Source organism: Mytilus californianus, unplaced genomic scaffold (genome assembly GCF_021869535.1).
Source record: "Mytilus californianus isolate M0D057914Y unplaced genomic scaffold, xbMytCali1.0.p SCAF_15, whole genome shotgun sequence".
Classification (NCBI taxonomy): Eukaryota; Metazoa; Mollusca; class Bivalvia; order Mytilida; family Mytilidae; genus Mytilus; species Mytilus californianus.
In genome coordinates, this window is record NW_026262637.1 from 11,308,821 (window position 1) to 11,333,479 (window position 24,659).

The following is a 24,659-nucleotide window of genomic DNA, read 5'->3' on the forward strand; positions in this document are numbered from 1 at the left end:
TGATATCTAAGATAATAACAAAAAACTGCAAAACTTTTGTTAAAAATTACTAACTCAGGGGCAGCAACCCAACGAGTTGTCGGATTCGTCTGAAAATTTCAGGGCAGATAAATCTTAATCTGATGAACATTTTTGACACCTGTCAGATTTGCTCTAAATGCTTTAGTTTCAGAGATATAAACCAAAAACTGCATTTTACCCCTATGTTCTATTTTTAACCAAGTCGGCCATGATGGTTGGAAGGCGGGGTCATCGGACAAATTTTTGAAACTAGATACCCTAATAATGATTATGGCCAAGAATGGTTAAATTTGTCTCAGTAGTTTCAGAGAAGAAGATTTTTGTAAAAGATTACAAAAATTTACAAAAAATTGTTAAAAATTGACTATTAAGGGCAATAACTCCTAAAGGGATCGACTGACAATTTTGGTCATGACAACTTATTTGTAGATCTTACTTTGCTGAACATTATTGCTGTTTACAGTTTATCTCTATCTATAATAATATTCAAGATAATAACCAAAAACTGCAAAATTTCCTTAAAATTACCAATTCAGGGGCAGCAACCCAACAACAGGTTGTCAGATTTGTCTGAAAATTTCAGGGCAGATAGATCTTGACCTGATAATCAGTTTTTACCTCGTGTCAGATTTACTCTAAATGCTTTGGTTTCAGAGATATAAGCCAAAATCTACATTTTACCCCTATGTTCTATTTTTAGCCATGGTGGCCATCTTGGTTGGTTGGCAGGGTCATCGGACACATTTTTTAAACTAGATACCCTAATGATGATTGTGGCCAAGATTGGTTAAATTTGGCTCAGTGGTTTCAGAGGAGAAGATTTTTGTAAAAAGCTAACGACGACGGACGACGACGACGATGCCGCCGCCGACGGACGACGGACGACGGACGCCAAGTGATGAGAAAAGCTCACCTGGCCCTTCGGGCCAGGTGAGCTAATAAAAAGGGATCTTACATCTATAGATATAAACAATTCACCAAAGTTTCATGAGAATTGGTGACAGCATTTTTGAGTTATTGTCTGAAAACTGGAAAATCACCCCTTTTTTTAATGAATAAAACCCCATAACTCAGAAATGTAAAATGTAAAATTTATAAAATTCTAAAGGGAGCTTACATCAATACATACAAACAATTCACCAGTTTCATACGAATTGCTGAAAGAATTTTTGAGTTTTTGTCCGAAAACTGGAAAATCCCCCCTTTTTTTATGAATAAAACCCTGTAACTCAGAAACGTATACTTTAAAATTTATAAAAATCAAAAGGGAGCTCATGTCAATAGATATAAACAATTCACCACAATTTCTTGCAAAGTTGGTGAAAGCATTCTTGACTTATTGTCCGAAAACTGGAAAATCCCCCTTTTTTTAATGAATAAAACCCCATAACTCGGAAACGTAAAATCTAAATTTTATAAAAAACGAAAGGGAGCTCACGTCAATAGATATAAACAATTCACCAAAGTTTTATGCAAATTGGTTAAAGCATTTTTGAGTTAATGTCCGACATGTTGACGACGGACAGACGGACGGACGGACAGACGGACGGACAGATGGACAACGGTATACCATAATACGTCCCGTTAACGGGCGTATAAAAACAAAATGGCATACAGACAAAGAACATAAGGAAAACTGAAAGACAAGAATGCAAAATTGACCATAGCACAAAAACACAATGGCGGGATGTATAAGTATCTAGCCACGCCTAAAGTATATTAACAAAAAAATGGACTAAACAGTAAAGGTTAAAAATATAAAAAGAACACTATAACATGTAATTAAGATGATAAACAACATCAGTACCTAGAATCTATACTTCAAGACCATCATGTATCATTTGTGAAGTTGTGAAGTTGATACGGAATATTTATCAACAAGATCTGAATATCTTCAGATGAATTTTTTTTAGAAAAAGAGCATGCATCACTTAACAGGACTTATATTGCGGACAGTCAACAGCTAATCAGTACATATATAGAAACTATAGTGGATTATTTCATAAACATTTCACTTATTTCAACTACATGAAGTCACATTATTAATGTTTCTAATGATTCATTTGTTCTATTTATAGTAGTGACTACCTAATTGAAAAAGATAGTGGCCAAATTTGATGTAAATTTTAAATTGGTCAAACTGTTTCAGGTAGGAAATTTGTTTTGAAGTTTTAATATGGACAACAACAACAAACTATGGTATTATACAAAATGTGAGCTGAAAAATGCATTTTGAGTTGGAAATAATAGATAAATTAGGAAAAAATGGTGAATTTGAGATAGACTTGCAACAAATGATGTGAACTTGTCATTCATTTAAAGATGCTAAAATTATAAAATTTCCCATTTAAATGAATATATCATCTTTGTATTGTGTGGTTCATGTATGTTCAAAATACCAATCTTGAGTTGTTTTTTATGAATGAGTTACACCGGTTGACCTGAGGACTACCGGTAAATCAGAGAAAACAACATCATCAAACATTCGGTTCTGAAACAGGGTTTGCAAGGCAGTCATATACACCTTACAATCCTTCTCTTGTTATACCAAATATAGTTGACCTATTGCTAATAGAATCTAGTTGAGAAACAGACCAAACTACAGAAACCTAACATTAACCAAAGATAAATGAAAATGAGTTCAAGGTCAAATGAAACCTGCCATAAAGACATGTATGTTAACAACTAACAATCATATATGTAATCTTTTGCTTATACAAACCATTAACCACAAAATATTTACAATAAACCATGAAAATAAGGTCAAGGTCAGATGTAACCTGCCTGCAGACAGACATCATGTACACATTTCAATCATCCTGTACACATATGTAGCTGACCTATTGCTTATAAGGAAAAAAACTTAACCTTGTTGACTGATCCATGATATGAGATAATGGTCAGGTGAACCTTGTCTGACAGATCCCATATGTCAAATATAATTTACCTAATACTCAATATAAGCTAGAAATTCATTTAAAGAAGAATTAAGTCTCTGTTCAACCATGAAAATGTGGTCACGGGTGAAGTACATATGACAATTGAAACATTGATAAAATACAAAGAGCTATAACTACATCTTACATCCCAGCTCCTTTGTTCTACCAGGGGTGATCTGAGCCGGATCACCCCTACCAGATCACCCTAGCTTGCGTTTCTTTGTTCTGCATGCTTTGCTTTGTTCTGTAACATTTTGGCGGGAATGTCAAATCCACAATAAAACTTAGAAATATTTATACGGAAAAGACTATCAAAATGTATGCAGAAAAAATCCAGTGTCTATGCTCGGAAGCGAACTCAAGACCTTTAGCATATAGATCCACGATTCATACCCCTACACCAGGACGACTGGATGTAAACTCTCAGTCAATTTAGCATATTTGAACATAGTATTTAGGGCTCATAAAGGGTATATACTATATAGTAATATATAAAGTATATTATAATGATTGTGTGGCTTTCAAAAAACTAGATGTTATGAACGTAAATGGTTTTTTATATAATCTAGAACAGCTGGGATGTAAAGTAGTTATCCCATTCAGACTTAGTGTGTCAGTGTAAGATCACCCTCCGGCCTCCGGGGTGATCTTAAACTGACACACCGCGTCCTCATGGGATAACTATTACAGATTAGCATATCTGCCACGAAAATTCTGTGACTTTCCTTGCAAGCAGAACAAACAGAACATAAAACTCATTAAAGAATATTTAAACGATGATAACCATTTTGTTTTTAATGCCATTTTCTGTTCATTCACTCAATGTCATTAGTAGTAAGTCAGTTATTCAATCTGGATTTTATCATGACAGTCCCTTTACAGAATCGTGAGTTCAATTTTGTACTTTTTAATTGATTACCATTGATTTGATACTGACTGCATTGTAAGATATGACACAATGGATGTTTAGCATGGTGTTGTAACATACAATTTCACTGTCCCATGTGACTTCATATGATGGAAATGGTGGAGAAATCAGATGAAATAAATGCTTAACAGTATCATTAATCATACAGCAACAAATTCTTAATATTGTTGATCTACAACATTTCTAGTGCTAAATTTCCTAATCTCCAATCAAATTTATTATGACATTCATTTCTGTTATGCTTTCTTTATTTGGTTGCTGTTTCGATAGCACCTATATCATAGCTCCTAATTATTGTACTTATTAGTTCCTTATTATTGTACTTATAAGAAATATGATAGGTCTTGATCAAACAGCTAGCACCCTGAAAATGTTAGGCGCTTAAATATTCCAAGTGATGGTAAATCACTTAAATCTCAAGATGTTCGCCATATTTGATTCTGATCTGTACTTAAAAATGCATTTAAAAGAATAAGAATAATCAATTTATCTGATTCTACACAAGTTTTTTGGGTTAATATTTTTAATACCTCCCACATTTAAATAAAAGTAAATCTTATTTCATATTTGATCCACCATTTTCTACATAGGGAAATGCCTGTACCAAGTCAGGTATATGACAGTTGTTTTCCATTCGTTGATGTGTTTGAGCTTTTGATATTGCCATTTGATAAAGGACTTCCCCATTTGATTTTTCTATTGAGTTCGGTATTTTTATTATTTTACTTTTTTTTTATAGTATTTTAAATTTTGTTACACTTACATTTTTGCATAAAATTGATACAATTGTAACAATAAATTTATGTTGAAAAGAAACTGTGATGGCCAAAATCCTGTCTTTCAAGATAATACGCAAACATGCAAAAAGTTGTTAAATTGTGAATAGAGGGCAACAATTCCTTTAAGGATTTCTTTTTACAATTTCATTCATATCGTTTTTAGATCCAATTGTTGCTGATAATTCATGTTGGTCAAAGTTTAAGTCTATCTATTATAGTTAAAGACAAGTCACCCTACCTTACAAAATTTGTTCTGGCTAGAAGCCAATCTGAGTCTATTAGCAACCAGTCTTTGCTCTTACTCATACAAGCTGTGTGCTTAATGCAGCAAACACCATTTTTAAAGTCTCCATTAGCAAAGATATTTATATGATTTTGGTTCAGTTGACAGAGTAGGCTTGCAGTGCTTGAAGTCCAAATGTTCATTTCTGGTTGTACAGTTTTAACTTTGAAAGGAAAACAATGCTATACTTTTATGTTAAAGTTAATAGTTACTTTAATTCGCTTTGCAAAGGCACAAATGTGGACTTTAAGCTTTGTATAAAGACTTTTTGGCTTCTATTATCCCCAAAAATAATCATGTTTCTTTGGCATTTAAAATCAACATTCACATGAAGATAAAGACAATACTGTGGATACATTTATTTTCGAGGAAACCAATTTTCATTAATTAATGAAAAGTTGTATATTCGTGGATATGGTTTTACAAAAGTCTGCATACAAGCATATAGAAAATTTGTACTTTGCTGAATATTTAAATATGTAGTTAAACTTTACCCATGAAATCCATGTAAAATTGGTATCCCCTGAATAATGATGAACCCACAGTAGCACAAGTCAATTCTAACTACCTCTAATGTTATAAAACTAAAACCAAAAATCCAGAAATATCAATATAAGAAGTGAATTATATATATTTCAAACTGTGACTTAAAAACTATTTTGTAAACCATATATGAAAAATATACCAGAGAAACAACTCACCTAACTGTCAACGTTTCTCTCTTGTACTATTGAGATGTTAAAACCTTCCAGAGAATGCAGCCAGGTTAATTACAGGTGTAAAAACATCATTAGATCCAATTGAATACAAAAAAATCTAGGTATGAACAGAAAATCACTCAATATCCTATATCACGGAAAATTTATTCTTACTAGTAATGGCAAATCATGTAATAATTGTTAGGTCACTGCACGTCAAACTCACAGTTTATAGAAATTCATTAATTTGGATTTTGGATAAAAATAAATTCAGGCATTTATTCAAATAAATTTGAATTAAACATTATTGCCTCAATAAAATGTGTTGAATATTAGTTACATTTATTTGAATCATAACGTGATAAATTATTGCACTCAAAATCTCATGAAAACTTGACACAATGTCAATCACGACCATAAAAGTATTAGGATTCAAGAAATCTAATAAAATTTGAAATTTTAATCTCTAGCTACAAGTTTTGTCCATTTATAACTCCTCCTTGAATGGTGTTTAATCAATATCTGATTGATAACTAATACATACTATATAAAGTATCATAATATCCTTGTTTTGTGATAAAAGTTCATTTTCACATGCATGCAAACTATCACGTTAATTTACAAATGGCATTAGAACTATAAAATAACAGGGATAAGCCAGTCAATGATTATTTAATACACATCTGTATCCAGAACAGTATCAATTGATTATTTATAGCAATTAGAATATTTTGTTCCTCCTAATTATTCCAGTATTACCCTATAATTGAATATATGATGTTTGGGACATAGTTCTTCTTTCCACTGGTCACATAAACTTAATGGAATTACAGTATTTGTTATAAGTTATTGGCTTTTGTTGAGAGACATGAGATAATCTGGTACTCAAGTAGACAAGATATCAATACTGATAAATAATTCATTTTAAAAATTCTACCTTTACAGACTATCTATCAAACAATTACAGAGTTATACCACTAGTTTTATACTTGATGACTTTGTTACTCCAATGTATATATGATGATCTAGACACACCTTTATACAATACAGGAGTTTCTTTATCCATTAGTTTTATAATTGATTTGCTACCATTGTGTCATGTTCCAAGCATTGTCTTTTTCTATAGGTGTGAACAGAGGGGTGAAAAAGACCCCCTTATGGAATATAAAAGATAAAAGAACAGAGTTCTAATGTCCACCTTGTTGCACATATTTTATCTGTCCAAGAGCAATAACTAAATAAATGGAGAATGTGTCCATGGGACACAGATGATGCCCCGCTTGCATATAACGTTATAAAGGGACATAACAAGAGAACAGTAAAAGTGATGCCACCCAAATTCAAACTTGATCTGTGTTTTATGGTAATAAGCATTGTGTATAAGTTTGGGATGTACTGACGAATGTATGTACGGACGGACGGGTGTACAGACAGACAAAGGTAACACTTAATGCCCCCTTCACCTAGCGGCAGGGCATAAATGTTTTTTTTTTTGTTATTTATAACTTTTTTAAATTATCTAAGAGAGTTGAAGACTGAAGAGCAATTCCTGATTTCTCAAATATTTAATATTTCCAAGGGGCATAACTCATTAAAAATATTTGATCAGCACTTATTTTCAAAATTGTCAGACATTGCTGTTTTATCAAATGATATGAATTTGACAAATCTGGCAAAAATTGTACATGTGAGAGCACTTACAATGCAAATTTCCATATAATTCATACTTCTGAGGGTATAAATCTTTTAAAATAATTGATCAGTACTGATTTTTCGAACATGAGAGTGCTAACAATGCAATTTTTCCGTATAATTAAAGTTTCTAAGGGGCACAACTCTTTTCAAAATAGTTGATCGGCACTGATTTTCGACTCTTCCGAGACATTGCTCATATAAATCTATGATATAAGTTTTATAAAAATCTGGCAAGAATTGAACAGGTGAGAGCCCTAACAAGACCGGGCAATAGGACATACAGACAGATGAAGGGACGAACAGACGTAAAGGACTGACAGATAGGTCAAAAACATACCCTAGTTCTGTGGGGTATGATTATACAATAGTAGACTTTTTCTACAAATGCAATAGTTCCAAGAGGTCACTGACCTTTTTAATGTTCCATTACTTTACATTGTGAACTTTTTTCAATATAATTATTTTTCAGGCAAAGTATACATAACTTGATGATATTCAAGATTTAAAAAAAAATTATGTATGCTTTTAGAACTAGTTGAACTACATCTACACATGGTATTCAAACAATCATGTGTGTAGCATTTATACTTCAAGAGATAAAATAAATTAAAAATTTGTGAAATAGGTCTGTATAGAATGTATACAAAAGAGCAGACAATAATATGAATTCTTTTCACTTTATACTGCCATTTCTCAAATCTCATAATTCTGTTTACAGATCATACATTATTACTGTAAACATTTAAGTATGAAAGCTGTATGAAAAAATTAAATAAAAGAAGAATGTGTATGAGGACAATTTTAAAAAGTTAAAATGGGGCATAACTCTAGAACGGTAAGTGACTCACTGCCTTAAAATGGGGCATAACTCTAGAACGGTAAGTGACTCACTGCCTACATTCGAACTGGGTCTGCTAGTTTTGGTTCTCAGCATTGTGTATGAGTTTCATAAAATTTGGATGAGGAAAACAAAAGATAGAGTGGAAACGAAAATAGGACGGACGGATAGATGGAAGGATATAGAACTGTCAAGGGTAACACTTAATGCCCTGTTGCCTACAGCGGGTGCATAAAAACTACAATTCTGCTGACTTATTGATTTCTACTAGTAACACAAAATCTGATGATCTCTTAATATTTTCCTTCCATTAAAATGAAATATTCTTGGATTTGAAGTATTATAATTCTTGATGGTCCAATAGAAGTTTTTTTGGACAAGTAAATGGTCAAGTGAACTGAATGTCAAGTGATAATCATCTAGAACCTTAAACCTGTATCTTTATTATTTGATGTTTTGTTATTTCAATAAATTGTAATAAAATTCATTGAAGTTAAACTCTCTAGATGGTTGAGGAGTTTCCACTAATCACTGAAGATCATATCAAGCTTCAATTGTTTGTCTGTCCACTATTGATTGCTTCAGGAACATAACCCCATATCTTGTCATCTTTATATCTATATTAATCATGATTATTTTTGAATCCATTCATGACTGACACGATTGAAAAAAGTAGCAATTACAAAATACAAAAACATTATTCAGTACTACCTAACAGCAATTTAAAAGTCACACAGTATTTTAGGAGAAAATCACAGTTTGTAAATTATAAAGATAAACATAAATGTGAAATAAACTTTGACGTCTTTGTTTTGAGATATTTACCTTTAAGTTAAAAAATCCAATGTGAAAATCAAAACTGTCAAGATTAAATCTTCTTGACTGACTAATACTTTAGTGAATCGTGTTACATAAACGTGTAGTATTTGTTTTGGTAGGACTAACTATGATATAAGGCCCAAATACAAATTCCTAGGGTTAAAATATCTTAATTGCGTGTTCTCGTATGATAAGGGTGTTATACACATATGTTTTAAATGGGTGTACCAGAAATCTAAGAATTCGCCAATTGTGAATACACCTTCTATCAAATGAATGTATATTTGACATCTATTGTGTAAGTTAGTTATACTATATAAACAGCACATTTAATTTCAGAGAAGGTTTTACTGTTTCAGTATAACACATACATCATAGATTTTTTCCTAATAATAATTCAATTATTGTTATGATTGCACTTAAGGAACATTTCCTACGAGGAAGTCTACCTTAAATTAACATGTTTAAAAGTAGTCTAAATTTTATGAACATTGGATAACAAGTGGTCTACACATTAAAAAAATCAATTCTGTACCAGCACTCAAGATTTCTGCTCAAAAATCAAGAAAAATTATGTCTTAGCTAAAATGATTTTTGACATACATGTATGTAAGCTAAAACAAAGTTGATAAAATAAAAAAAAATATATTGATGTTGAAATGACAAATAAATATTTTGTAGCATTTTCTTTCTGAAGAGAATTTTTTTTGACAGAGAGGTTATAATTAATATTTCAGAAAATCTTCCTACTTTTTAATTTGAAGTCATTTCTACAAATACAGCTGACAAAATTTCAGGACAGAAATTAAAATAAATTTTTTTTTTTCATTTTATAAAAATCAAGAGAGACATTGTAATTTTCATTGTTCTGACTTATAATGGTATTGTGTGGTTTGCAGAATCATTTTTGTACAACCTGTTTTCCTCTCTGATTCAATAACTGTTTTGATTCTCGGGGAATACACTATGATATCCTTGTAGGATATCATCAGTTAAGTTCTAGTTCCCAATATATTAAAAGCAGAATGAGATTTATAGGATATGGTTTTTTTTCAATACTAATTCAAATATATGTAAATGAATGTCAATTTGTGAAAGATACTGACAATACCATCTATGCATTAAATTAACAGCTCACTTTGACCTCATGAGGACTTTCTTATTCATTTACAGTAACCAAACAAACATATGCCTGAACTTAGTTTGACCTAACTTAATTTGACTTACTTGTTTGTTTGTTAGGAATCATGATGACCTCTAATCACTTCAGTGTAGAAGAGACTCTACAAAATATGTCTTGCTTCACTTTGACACATCCATTTGCCTATAAAATAATAAAAGCAGTTGTTAGTATACTAAATCTATTTGTCCCAAAAACACTTAGAGTATAAATATCAGTAATATGGTCACTTAGTAAAAGGAAATAACTTTATAAATGTCATCTACCCAAAGCACTTTTCTGAATATATACCTTCATCAGGAAAGTTCAAACCAAAACATCTTATAAAGCTTGGATATAAACAAGTAGATACTGTAGGAACAATGTGACCAAAACATCTTATAAAGCTTGGATATAAACAAGTAGATAGTGTAGGAACAATGTGATCAAAACATCTTATAAAGCTTGGATATAAACAAGTAGATACTGTAGGAACAATGCCACCAAAACATCTTATAAAGCTTGGATATAAACAAGTAGATACTGTAGGAACAATGTGACCAAAACATCTTATAAAGCTTGGATATAAACAAGTAGATAGTGTAGGAAAAATGTGATCAAAACATCTTATAAAGCTTGGATATAAACAAGTAGATACTGTAGGAACAATGCCACCAAAACATCTTATAAAGCTTGGATATTAACAAGTAGATACTGTAGGAACAATGCGACCAAAACATCTTATAAAGCTTGGATATAAACAAGTAGATACTGTAGGAACAATGCGACCAAAACATCTTATAAAGCTTGGATATAAACAAGTACATACTGTAGGAACAATGTGACCAAAACATCTGATAAAGCTTGGATATAAACAAGTAGATACTGTAGGAACAATGCCACCAAAACATCTTATAAAGCTTGGATATAAACAAGTAGATACTGTAGGAACAATGTGACCAAAACATCTTATAAAGCTTGGATATAAACAAGTAGATAGTGTAGGAACAATGTGACCAAAACATTTTATAAAGCTTGGATATAAACAAGTAGATACTGTAGGAACAATGTGACCAAAACATTTTATAACGCTTGGATATAAACAAGTAGCTAGTGTAGGAACAATGTGACCAAAACATCTTATAAAGCTTGGATATAAACAAGTAGATACTGTAGGAACAATGTGACCAAAACATCTTATAAAGCTTGGATATAAACAAGTAGATACTGTAGGAACAATGTGACCAAAACATCTTATAACGCTTGGATATAAATAAGTAGATACTGTAGGAACAATGTGACCAAAACATCTTATAACGCTTGGATATAAACAAGTAGATACTGTAGTAACAATGTGACCAAAACATTTTATAAAGCTTGGATATAAACAAGTAGATACTGTAGGAACAATGCGACCAAAACATTTTATAAAGCTTGGATATAAACAAGTAGATAGTGTAGGAACAATGTGACCAAAACATCTTATAAAGCTTGGATATAAACAAGTAGAAAGTGTAGGAACAATGCGACCAAAACATCTTATAAAGCTTGGATATAAACAAGTAGATACTGTAGGAACAATGCGACCAAAACATTTTATAAAGCTTGGATATAAACAAGTACATACTGTAGGAACAATGTGACCAAAACATCTTATAAAGCTTGGATATAAACAAGTAGATACTGTAGGAACAATGTGACCTAAACATCTTATAAAGCTTGGATATAAACAAGTAGATACTGTAGGAACAATGGGACCAAAACATTTTATAAAGCTTGGATATAAACAAGTAGATAGTGTAGGAACAATGTGACCAAAACATCTTATAAAGCTTGGATATAAACAAGTAGATAGTGTAGGAACAATGCGACCAAAACATCTTATAAAGCTTGGATATAAACAAGTAGATACTGTAGAACAACTTTATAAAATGTTTTGGTCGCATTGTTCCTACAGTATCTACTTGTTTATATCCAAGCTTTATAAGATGTTTTGGTCACATTGTTCCTACAGTATCTACTTGTTTATATCCAAGCTTTATAAGATGTTTTGGTCACATTGTTCCTACAGTATCTACTTGTTTATATTCAAGCGTTATAAGATGTTTTGGTCACATTGTTCCTACAGTATCTACTTGTTTATATCCAAGCTTTATAAGATGTTTTGGTCACATTGTTGATATAAACAAGTAGATACTGTAGGAACAATGCCACCAAAACATTTTATAAAGCTTGGATATAAACAAGTAGATACTGTAGGAACAATGTGACCAAAACATCTTATAAAGCTTGGATATAAACAAGTAGATACTGTAGAACAACTTTATAAAATGTTTTGGTCGCATTGTTCCTACAGTATCTACTTGTTTATATCCAAGCTTTATAAGATGTTTTGGTCACATTGTTCCTACAGTATCTACTTGTTTATATCCAAGCTTTATAAGATGTTTTGGTCACATTGTTCCTACAGTATCTACTTGTTTATATTCAAGCGTTATAAGATGTTTTGGTCACATTGTTCCTACATTATCTACTTGTTTATATCCAAGCTTTATAAGATGTTTTGGTCACATTGTTGATATAAACAAGTAGATACTGTAGGAACAATGCGACCAAAACATTTTATAAAGCTTCGATATAAACAAGTAGATACTGTAGGAACAATGTGACCAAAACATCTTATAAAGCTTGGATATAAACAAGTAGATACTGTAGGAACAATGCCACCAAAACATCTTATAAAGCTTGGATATAAACAAGTAGATACTGTAGGAACAATGTGACCAAAACATCTTATAAAGCTTGGATATAAACAAGTAGATACTGTAGGAACAATGTGACCAAAACATCTTATAAAGCTTGGATATAAACAAGTAGATACTGTAGGAACAATGTGACCAAAACATCTTATAAAGCTTGGATATAAACAAGTAGATACTGTAGGAACAATGTGACCAAAACATCTTATAAAGCTTGGATATAAACAAGTAGATACTGTAGGAACAATGCGACCAAAACATTTTATAAAGCTTGGATATAAACAAGTAGATACTGTAGGAACAATGTGACCAAAACATCTTATAAAGCTTGGATATAAACAAGTAGATACTGTAGGAACAATGCGACCAAAACATTTTATAAAGCTTGGATATAAACAAGTAGATACACTGTAGGAACAATGTGACCAAAACATCTTATAAAGCTTGGATATAAACAAGTAGATACTGTAGGAACAATGTGACCAAAAGAATCCCCCCAAAAAAATACAAAATTCAACTATGTCAGCTATGCCTGAGGGAGTTGGAACCTTAGTTCCTAAAAATATCAACTTGGGATCTTAAGAAAATTATGTTATAGTCTTGTATGTTTTGGTGTTGAAGAAATTTTTTTTTTCACTTTAGTTGTTATTGGTTACTAGCTTTCAGTTACTGAGACTACTCTCAGAAAAAATACTTTGTGTCGATAGTCAATTTGTTATTTTTTATTTTGGTGTTTTGTATAATTTATCTGATGAGTCAATTAGCTTTACCAACTGATATTTATGGATAATTCTTATGTTTTTCTGATACACGACTGTCCAAGTTTAGGAGAGGTTTTGGCTCTCGCAAAAAAAAGTTAAACCCAGTCACATTCTGTATTCTTATGTCCCAAGTCATGGGCATGTAATTCAGTGGTTGTAGCTTGTTGCTGTATATCAGATTTGTTTTTTGTTTATTAATTTGTACATAAATTAGGTTGTTGGTTGTCTTGTTTATCTTGTTTTACATTTTATCATGTTGGGACTTTTATAGCTTACCAAACAATTATGGGATTTGCTCATTGTTGAAGGCTGTACAAAAACCTATTGTTGCTAACATCTACATCATCAATTCTCTGGTCAATAGTTGACTCATTAAAATTTTAAAGATCAAATTTACTCGAGGGGATACACAAATTATTGTAATCATAATATTAACACAAAAAAAAAAAATCACCAAATTTGCACTTTGCAGTACCACAACATTAGACATATTCTGTCACATTTTTTGCCACAGTATATTAAAACAACAACTAGTCAAACTGGAACATTACATTTACACAATCTCACTACAATTTCTTAACTTGTGTCATGATGCTTTGCTTGTAATGATCCTACACTACTCAACGCTTCATTTTACCTTCTGATTTGAAGACCTCATGATCTTTTGATATTGTCCAATATGACCTTCAAACTTGAGGGCAAATTTACATGGGTTGAGGTATAAAAATTATCAAAAAGGAAAGTAGAACGGAGAGCTGTGAGATCCTTGTAAACAAAGTGTGGATACAGAAGGAGAGTGTATTTTGAACAGATTAAATAATACACATTATACAGTTTACAATGTTTATAGGCAAATAATATAGTGTACATCATAACTTATTTGTCATTTAATTGAATTGAAAGCTTTTAAATTTCAGTTCATTACTTAAGACGATAGATCAATATTTCTTGACCTAAAATTTTGTTTTGTATTTTGTATTTAAATGTGTACATTACTAAATATAATTTTTATGTTTTTAAACCTCAGGCTACTGGAGTTTTACTTAAAGAAAGCAAAACATTAAAAAAAAGATAAATTACATTGAAAGATTGCATCTTGTTTCCATAACAATATAAAAACTACATACATGTTTGTTGTACAGGCAGTTAAATATATTCTTCAAAAACATGGAAAAATTAAATCCATTGAAAATGTATGAGAGAAAATGATGGCATGTCACAAATTGAAAACATTTCCACTTGAGAAATAACCTCACATAAAACATTTAAAAAATCCAGTTTAAATTCTTTATTTATTATCTTACAAGATAAATAAAGACTGATCCTTATAAAAACAATAAATATTTTTTTACAAAGCATTAACATTCAAAGAACTCCAACATTTACATTTTTGCTGATTTTTTGCTGTATTTAGAATATTAGGAACAGCCAAATTAGCTAGAAGATTAGTCTATTCACCATTTTGTTAACACCTATTAAATCTTCCTGTGTGATAGCTGAACAAAAGTTTATTGTATCTACATTAACTTAAATCAATCAGGTAATAGTACATACTCATAATATCTACATAAAACAAAATACTTGACCAGACGTTGTCCGAAAACAGGAAGAAAACCAAATAAATACATGTATACACTTATATTTTTTTAGCTTACTTATAAGTAGCTGATAACACATGTTAATACAGAACAGTTGTATCCAGATGCATCAAGCCAGGGATATTACTTTTAATATATATTATCAGGGGTCATGAAGCTCAATGTTTAGTTTTGTGTTATTGGGGGTCATGATGCTCAAGCTTTAGTTTTGTGTTATTGGGGGTCATGAAGCTCAAGCTTTAGTTTTGTGTGCAATGTTTTATGGACAGTTGTTTATCTTTTTGTTCTTCTCCTTTTTGCCATCCTTGTCAGTCTTATTCTTTGATCTATGGTTTTTGATTGACCTTTTGTATCTGTTTCGTTTGATTCAGTACAGCATGCAACTATTATTGCTTCTAAACAATGACAATAAACTACTCAATGTATATATTTAAAAGATGCAGATAGCACATACGAATACACTGTCAGTCCAGTTTACTAGTCCAATATGAATACAATGTCAGTCCAGTTTACAAGTCCAATATGAATACAATGTCGGTCCAGTTTACTAGTCCAATACGAATACAATGTCAGTCCAGTTTACAAGTCCAATATGAATACAATGTCAGTCCAGTTTACTAGTCCAATACGAATACAATGTCAGTACATTTTACAAATCCAACTTATAGTTTCTACAAAAAACTAAAATCTCTTTAAAACAATATGCAATGTATAAGGTAAAATACACCTACCCCATAAAATAGCTCACTGTCTTCCTTTCTATCAATTATTAAAACCTTCTGTTTAATACCTTTATTAAAATTTAAAGTCCGTTGATTTTTCAAAGTGACTTTTACCCACAGTTTTTTTTTAAATCTTGAGCGAGTCCATAAAACTACTAATTGAGTTGGAGAATAGATCTCCCTTTGAGACATAAAAGTGTTACAAGAAATAAAATTTTACAGCAGAGCAATAATTATTCTTCTTTTTGGTCTTCATCTAATTATGCACTCCTGATACTGTCTTCATAAAACTTAACTTTTTTAAAAGTTAATCATGTTGCTGTCAGAACTAATATTCAAAATGTAACGACCGTTGGGTTGAAATGGGAATATAATTATTGTCAAGAAAATGAATAAATAATTATTTTCTAATGTTTTTGTACTAATATACTTTTGAAGAGCTTCTCCACTACAATAAAAGTCATATAAAATACATAATGAAATGCTCATAAACCAAATTCTTCTATATGTAGTAAAGTGCACCATTATGTAAGATAGTAAGCTGTTGCCATTTGTCAAGCTTTGATCATTTTACAATGACAGATTTGTATTATGTCAAGACAGATTTAAATGAATAAAGAAATGGAGATGTCACAAATGACAGGTAATCCACCTGCTTATTATCTATTTCATACTTTTCAAAAATTCAAATCATTAATGAAGGTCAAGGTAATCCTATTTTAGTGTGGAATTATGTCTTTGAACTTGTTACATCAACTGATAAAAAATTATTTCCTCTATGTTTTGTTGTTGCTAAGTTCTTGACCTTTTAGCAAAACTTAACCAAAGCTACATGTATCATACCTTAAAAGAATGTCAAGCTCACCTAATTTTAAAGTTGACCTTTGTCACTACTTATAATGCATCAACTGGCAAAACATCTTTTTTCTTTTATTGTCAGTTACTTTGATTTGGACTCAAATAAAAAAAAACTTTTCGACGACAGAGATAATGTATGTGAAGTTCTAAGAATGTGATAAGCCAGAAATAATGTATGTGAAATTCTAAGAATGTGATAAGCCAGAAATAATGTATGTGAAGTTCTAAGAATGTGATAAGCCAAAAATAATGTATGTGAAGTTCTAAGAATGTGATAAGCCAAAAATAATGTATGTGAAGTTCTAAGAATGTGATAAGCCAAAAATAATGTATGTGAAGTTCTAAGAATGTGATAAGCCAAAAATAATGTATGTGAAGTTCTAAGAATGTGATAAGCCAGAAATAATGTATGTGAAGTTCAAGTCACCTGTTTGTTATTGGCTATTCATTGTACAAATATTTACAGTAGGTTTTCAATTCATACAAATGCTGATCTTTTATTGGCTGAAAGAGGAAATATTTGATTCCTTCATACGAAAACAGCCCATGCCTTAAGAACAGGAAGGAAGCAGCCCATGCCATATAAAAGCAACCCAAGCTGTATGAAAGCAAAATAAAAATAATTAGATCTGCATACCTTATTAATCAACACTATTTGGTGGCATTGTTTGTATACTTCGTGAAACCGATTATGCACTTACAAAAATTAAATTATTTGAAAAAAGTAGTTGACAATATAATATCTTGTAAATTATTACATGGAAAATTGATATAAATATAAAACTATAAACTATTATCCTGATATACATGTATAATAGTGATGAAATTTGATGAATATTTTATGAGCTACCTACTTTGAAATCGACATCTTTACAAGCCAATTTTAGTTATTTGATACAGGATTGATTCCAGGATTTTATGCTAGGGGGTGGGGTGCTCATGAGAATTAGAAGTTAGAGGACAATATTGTGACAAAAAATAGACTGTTAAATTACATTTGTTTTTTTCTTTTTTCAGGGAGCACCTGTGATGTATTATAAAACAAAGTAAAATAACAAAAATACCAAACTCAAAAGAAAATTCAAAACAGAAAGTCCTTTATCAAATGGCAAAATCAAAAGCTCAAACACATCAAACAAATGGAAAACAACTGTCATATTCCTGATTGATTTCACATGGAATGATATCCTTTGCTTTCATCTCACTTGACAATTTCTGTTGAATGTTTTGTGTTAAAAGTTTTACATTCAGATTCAAAATGTGAATAGTATATATTTTCTATTTCAAAAATTTGTAAATATAAGACTTAAAATTGAGAATGGAAATGGGGAATGTGTCAAAGAGACAACAACCCGACCAAAGAGCAGAAAACAGCCCAAGGCCACCAATGGGTCTTCAACACAGAGAGAATATCCCACACCCTGAGGCGGGCTTCAGCTGGCCCCTTAAACAATCAACGCGCGAAAGCGCTGTAAAGGCAGTTAATTACAGGTTGTGTGTATTTTTAGTCCAGTTATATCATTATCTTGCATAGTACAGTGTACTTATCAGAGGTGGCTTTCAGTATTTAAGATTTAGAGTTCTCTAATGATATTGAACAAGTTTTATGAATGTCATATTCTGAGCACTATATGAAGGCGTTTGTTCTCACTTGTTTATGAACTTGTGCATTATATCCAGTTTGTACCTTTTTTATCTATGTTTATAGTCAAATTAGTTATCAAAGGTACCAGGATTATAATTTAATACGCCAGACTCGCGTTTCGTCTACATAAGACTCATCAGTGACGCTCAGATCAAAATAGCTATAAAGCCAAACAAGTACAAAGTTGAAGAGCATTGAGGACCCAAAATTCCAAAAAATTGTGCCAAATACGGCTAAGGTAATCTATTCCTTGGATAAGAAAATCCTTAGTTTTTCGAAAAATTCAAAGTTTTGTAACAGGAAGTTTATAAAAATGACCATATAATTGATATTCAAATACTGTTTAAAATAGTTAGGCATTTTCTTTTTAGAAATAAGTAAATGTTATCAACTGTATTTTATTCAACTCTGCAAATGTGGTTTGTTACTGGTAAGTATGGATGATAGTTGTTTCATTGGCAATCATAACACATCTCCTTATTTATATAATGATCTATATTCAATGACCTCAGGTACAAAAAAAATGTATGTAACTAAACTGTGATGGGAAACCTTTGACTTCTTTCTTTTATATAAACTTTTGATTTGGTACCATAGAACTATGTAGAATAAATGTACATTGCAACATGTCAACTCTTTCAATGACAATACTTTTTTAGAAACTATAACTCCAAGCAAAATTATATTTCCAAGTTTAAAGTAATTTATGAATGAAAAAAGGAGTTCTTAATTAAGAAATAAACTGATTCGCTGAGCGCAGCTGGATACACCGCAGAGGTCCAACCCTGAACAGTTGGGGCAAAAATGGACACAATATTCAAGCTTGATACAGGTCTGTATTTGGATTGTAATTAAATATTTTACATATTATAGTTTCTGAATAAATGTAGTCAAAGAACTTGAAATCGGTTATATGAATTGAATTTATATTCAATTAAAGATTTCTTGCTGTTGTGCAATAAACTGTGCTGTTGCGCAATACTTAATAAATCTGTTGCCAGACTATAAAGAATAAAGTTCAATTTCTTCTCAATGTCATATTTGAAATTTATGAAAATCTATAGGGAGATTACATCAATAGCTATAAATAATTCACCCAAGTTTCATGCGAACTGCTTAAAGCATTTTTGAGTTGTTGTCCAACAACAGTGCACACGCTGAAATGTCTCGCCTTCTTTACTCGAAAGGGAGCTCATGTCAATAGATATAAACAATTCACCACAATTTCTTGCAAGTTGGTGAAAGCATTCTTGACTTATTGTCTGAAAACTGGAAAATCCCCCTTTTTTTAATGAATAAAACCCCATAACTCGGAAACGTAAAATCTAAATTTTATAAAAAATGAAAGGGAGCTCACGTCAATAGATATAAACAATTCACCAAAGTTTTTTGCAAATTGGTAAAAGCATTTTTGAGTTAATGTCCGACATGTTGACGACGGACTGACAGACGGACAACGGTATACCATAATACGTCCCGTAAACGGGCGTATAAAAACTTAACAGAGCAATGAACTGTGAAAATGAGGTCAAGGTCAAATAAAACCTGCGCGACTGACATAAAGATCATAAAAATATTTCCATACACCAAATATAGTTGACCTATTGCATATAGTATTAGAAAAAAAGACCAAAACTCAAAATCTTAACTTTGACCACTGAACCATGAAAATGAGGTCACGGTCAAATGACACCTGCCAGCTAGACATGTACATCTTACAATCATTCCATACACCAAATATAGTAGACCTATTGCATACAGTATAAGAAAAACAGACCAAAACACAAAAACTTAACTATAACTACTGAACCATGAAAATGAGGTCAAGGTCAGATGACACCTGCCAGTTGGACATGTACACTTTACAGTCCTTCCATACACCGAATATACTTGACCTATTGCTTATAGTATCTGAGATATGGACTTGACCACCAAAACTTAACCTTGTTCACTGATCCATGAAATGAGGTCGAGGTCAAGTGAAAACTGTCTGACGGGCATGAGGACCTTGCAAGGTCGCACATACCAAACATAGTTATCCTACTACTTATAATAAGAGAGAATTTAACATTACAAAAAATTGTTAACTTTTTTTTCAAGTAGTCACTGAACTATGAAAATGAGGTCAAGGACATTGGACATGTGGCTGACGGAAACTTCCATATACAAAGTATGAAGCATCCAGGTCTTCCACCTTCTAAAATATAAAGCTTTTAAGAAGTAAGCTAACGCCGCCACCGCCACATCCCTATCCCTATGTCGAGCTTTCTGCGACAAAAGTCGCACGCTCGACAAAAACTGGAAAATCCCAATAAAACACCATAACTCAGAAATGTAAAATCTAAAATTTATAAAATTCTAAAGGGAGCTTACGGATTGATAATTTAGTCTTAGATGCAAGATTTTTATATCAGTTGTTAGTGGCTTTGAACTAGCTGTCAGTAACTGCAAGTACTCTCAGATCTGTACTTTCTGTCTTTTTCTTGTTTGGATGTACAACTACCCGACCACATCCACTTGTATTTGTATTTATCCATCTGATGAGTTAAGCCTCTTTCAAGTGATTTTTATAGTTCGTTCTTATATTGTACTGTTACACCACTGTCCCAGGTTAGGGGGAAGGTTGGGATCCCGCTAACATGTTTAACCCCGACACATTCTGTATGTACATGTATGTGCCTGTCCCAAGTCAGGAGCCTGTAATTCAGAGGTTGTCGTTTGTTTATGTGTTGCATATTTGTTATATTCGTTCATTTTTTGTACATAAATTAGGCCGTTAGTTTTCTTGTTTGAATTGTTTTACATTGTCATTTCGGGCCTTTTATAGCTGACTATGCGGTATGGGCTTTGCTCATTGTTGAAGGCCATACTGTGACCTATAGCTGTTAATTTCTGTGTCATTTGGTCTCTTGTGAGAGTTATCTCATTGGCAATCATACCACATCTTCTTTTTTATATTTACATCAACAGATATAAACAATTCACCAAAGTCAAGGTGAGACAACAAAACTTAGTGGTAAGATCTCTGAAATTTTTTACACGGTACAAGTTTTTCTCATTGTTGGAGATTGTAAGGTGACAGTAACACCTGTAACTGCTTAAACCCATTTCTTATGCACTTTAGTTCGATAAACTCACTGAATATCATACCACATCTCCTTATTTTTATATGCATTACAATTTACATGTGCATGTAATTATAAATATATATATATCAGAACAAAATTCATTGCGTCACTTTTATTTCTGCATCCTTTGGCACAATACAAGTTTTAAAATTACACAACATAAAACAACTAAATGTTATTTCAGATGAAAGTTTTGTTTCAGTTCCATTCATAGGATTTGTTAGAATTTTGTATGTTTTGCCAAGTCCAATAATTCGCTCTATGTGCACAGGTTAATTGGAGACTTTTCTATCCCGTATAAGAGTTTTGGAACAAATTATGTTTCTTTTTTTGAAAAAAATTAGCAAACAAATCTTGCACATTTAAACCTTTGTCTGCCATCACATAACTGAACTACATTTTGTATTCTACATCTTTCAACTATTTCATAGTCACTGGTAGAACCAACATATGCAGTAGAGACATAGTTGACTAAACCACCAGGCGTCGAACATACAAGTATTTTCAGTGTTTCTGTTTTTATATGATGAAAAGGTTGCCTGAGCTCTAGGAGCTTTAGTTTTATCACGGGATATTCTGTGCTGTCAATAATAATCCAAGTCGTAGGAAACTTTAATTTGAAGTTGGATGGCGAAAAATGCCTGACTAAACCACTAGATGGCCAAGTGTTAGCCTCACACCACTGTTTAGGCATAAAAACAATCCATGTATATACACAATATTCTTAACACTAGATTCAATCTAGAATCTAGAAAGTTCAAAGTTGGTTGTATAATGCCTCAATTTCATCAAAGTCATAAAAAAACTGATTTTCAACTGACACCCTATCAATTTGAAAATATATGTATCTCAAACAATGTGCTGTTGGACCAAGTGTGGTCAAAACAAATAAAAATTTAGTATACAACTCTAAACTGGTATAAAAATGCATGGCTGTGTCACGTGTCTTCATTTCAAAATTCTCTGCTGAAAACATAGACATTGATGGTGTTTGCGTAATTCCATCTTTGAAGCTCAACATTAGCTCAGCAGTTGGTGGTGGACAGTCATAAATCCTTTCTGCAGTATGAATGACTTCTTCAGGAAAACCAACTTTACAATCAAAACTTTCCTCTAGATTTCTACTACAATATTCATCAAGTTTAGTTCTTTTGTTTTCACAGGAAACTGCCCTGATTTTTCTTTTTGCGGACGATTCAGTCTCTTGCTTGGTCCAGGAAAATAGGCTGGGAATGGCAGTAGACTTAGGTCTCTGTATGGTGGGTTTGCGCCCTGAAAAAGGTTATAAAACATTAGTTTTTTGATAATTAAATGAACTTCCATTAGCAATGTATACTTTGTATTACCTGGCGAAATATTAACTAGATTTATTCATTACAATCTGGATAAAACTATGTTTGCCTAATTCAATGTATGTTATGTAAATCCAAAGGACAAACAATGAGAGACTTATGCAACAAACGTACATTGTTTGTACCTAAATAACTATAATATTGATGAGAGCATGTCATTGTTTTGTTCCTGTTAACATTGTCATTGATATTTTTCAAGAAAGTCTATGAGGCATAGCTTATGCATTCCTGTCATTACTACATTAGCATAATTAGTGCTAAAATAATTCTCAGTATGATATACCTCTTGTAAGAAATCATTATAACTGTAGCAATCACCAAAAAATCTCAAACAGATCACATTGAATCGTAATCCAAAAAATTATGACGTCTTGAATTAACCTCCCCCTTTTATTCTAAAACGATAATTGCGGTTGCAAACAGGCTTTGGTTTATTCGCATGGCGATTACATATATAACTATATATTTCAAAAAGAAAATAGAGTTTTACCATGAATAGTTTCCTGCACGTAGTCTTTTTCAGTAAAATGTGCCTTGCAAACAACAGCTGATTGAGATGGACTCCACGATGAAATCGTGTTCTCGTCCAATCTGCGTTTGGGCCATGGCGTTGATCCAACTTTTCCTTCTTTTTAAGTCATTTGGAAATGCATGTCCTTCTCTTAAATGACATCCAGGTACACAACAACAAGTACTTGGCATCGTTAATTTAAAATGTAACTGAAATAGTTGAACAGTGCAGAAACCGGAAGTTGAGGAACAGGATCGGCTACCACGGCGCCACCTATTCAGGAACGATAATTTGCTACTTTATATAACTGCGAAATAACAATAACGTTAGACGGGTTCACGTGCATAAACAGAAATGCGCTTTAAATTGTATAATATAATTAATGTTCAGTCGACTCTTAATTATTATATCAACGACTGAAATGATTTATAAACATCTAGATTGCAGATAACACTCGAAATTAACCCGAGCTCTTTCCACACGGAATTCAAATAATTCTAGTTTGTCAATCGGTTGACTGCTTATAATGCAAAATACAAATATATCAAAAGTTTTTAAAACTAACAAAACACAATGATCGTTTCTCTATTTCCCAATGTAAATGAAATGAAACAAAAAACATTTTATATCACAATAAGAAGAGGAGAGAATTCAACATTTCCGGATCTACTTGGAGCCTAATGACCCCCCACGTAGATAAGTTGGATATCGCGGAAGGAAGGATTAACCCGGCAACTAGAAAGGCATTAAAGCACTGCCTTTAAAAATGTGTACTAGTTCAGTGAAAATGGACGTCACACTAAACTCCAAAACATATAAATGAACTAAAATCAAAAAAGCATACAAGACTAACAAAGGCCAGAGGCTCCTGACTTGTATGCTGTGTTTTTGAAATTTATTTTAAGAAATGAAAGCAAGTGACCATCACATTATAAGCAAGAAGCACTTATGTGCTTCAAGCAAAAGATGATTGAGCTTAACGAGGAACTAACCTGGTAACTTTAAAGCCATAAATATATAAATCCTTGAATACTTCATGAGCAGTATGACCAAAAGGAACCTAACAGGAATCATTAATAAAATTGAGAATGGAAATGGGGAATGTGTCAAAGAGACAACAACCCGACCATAGAGCAGACAACAACCCGACCATAGAGCAGACAACA

The 24,659-nt window shown here is 31.9% G+C and overlaps 1 protein-coding gene and 2 long non-coding RNA genes across 7 annotated transcripts in view; 1 reads left to right on the forward strand and 2 right to left on the reverse strand.

Annotated features, from left to right (window-relative positions):
• LOC127725399 (synaptotagmin-7-like) overlaps positions 1 to 16,066 on the reverse strand; it is a 209,818-nt gene extending 193,752 nt beyond the window's left edge. For 2 of the 5 annotated variants that reach the window (XM_052232337.1, XM_052232334.1), the window contains exons 1-2: positions 16,009 to 16,066; positions 10,228 to 10,324 (exon numbers count right to left, since the gene is read on the reverse strand). In XM_052232337.1, the coding sequence (XP_052088297.1) occupies positions 10,228 to 10,249 (22 nt within the window). In that variant the 5' untranslated portion in view covers positions 10,250 to 10,324; positions 16,009 to 16,066. Of the gene's footprint in view, positions 1 to 9,006; positions 9,111 to 10,227; positions 10,325 to 16,008 lie in introns of those variants that run through there. The other 3 variants (XM_052232338.1, XM_052232336.1, XM_052232335.1) reach the window with 2 other exon arrangements.
• Positions 9,187 to 17,989, forward strand: LOC127725402 (uncharacterized). Its single transcript, XR_007992991.1, has 3 exons — positions 9,187 to 9,298; positions 16,582 to 16,642; positions 17,875 to 17,989. It is a non-coding gene; the product is annotated as an uncharacterized LOC127725402 (long non-coding RNA).
• A 3,738-nt stretch (positions 17,990 to 21,727) lies between these two features.
• On the reverse strand, positions 21,728 to 24,261 carry LOC127725403 (uncharacterized). The gene is made up of 2 exons (XR_007992992.1): positions 23,473 to 24,261; positions 21,728 to 22,902 (listed from the first exon to the last, which is right to left on the reverse strand). It is a non-coding gene; the product is annotated as an uncharacterized LOC127725403 (long non-coding RNA).
• Positions 24,262 to 24,659: the final 398 nt, after the last annotated feature.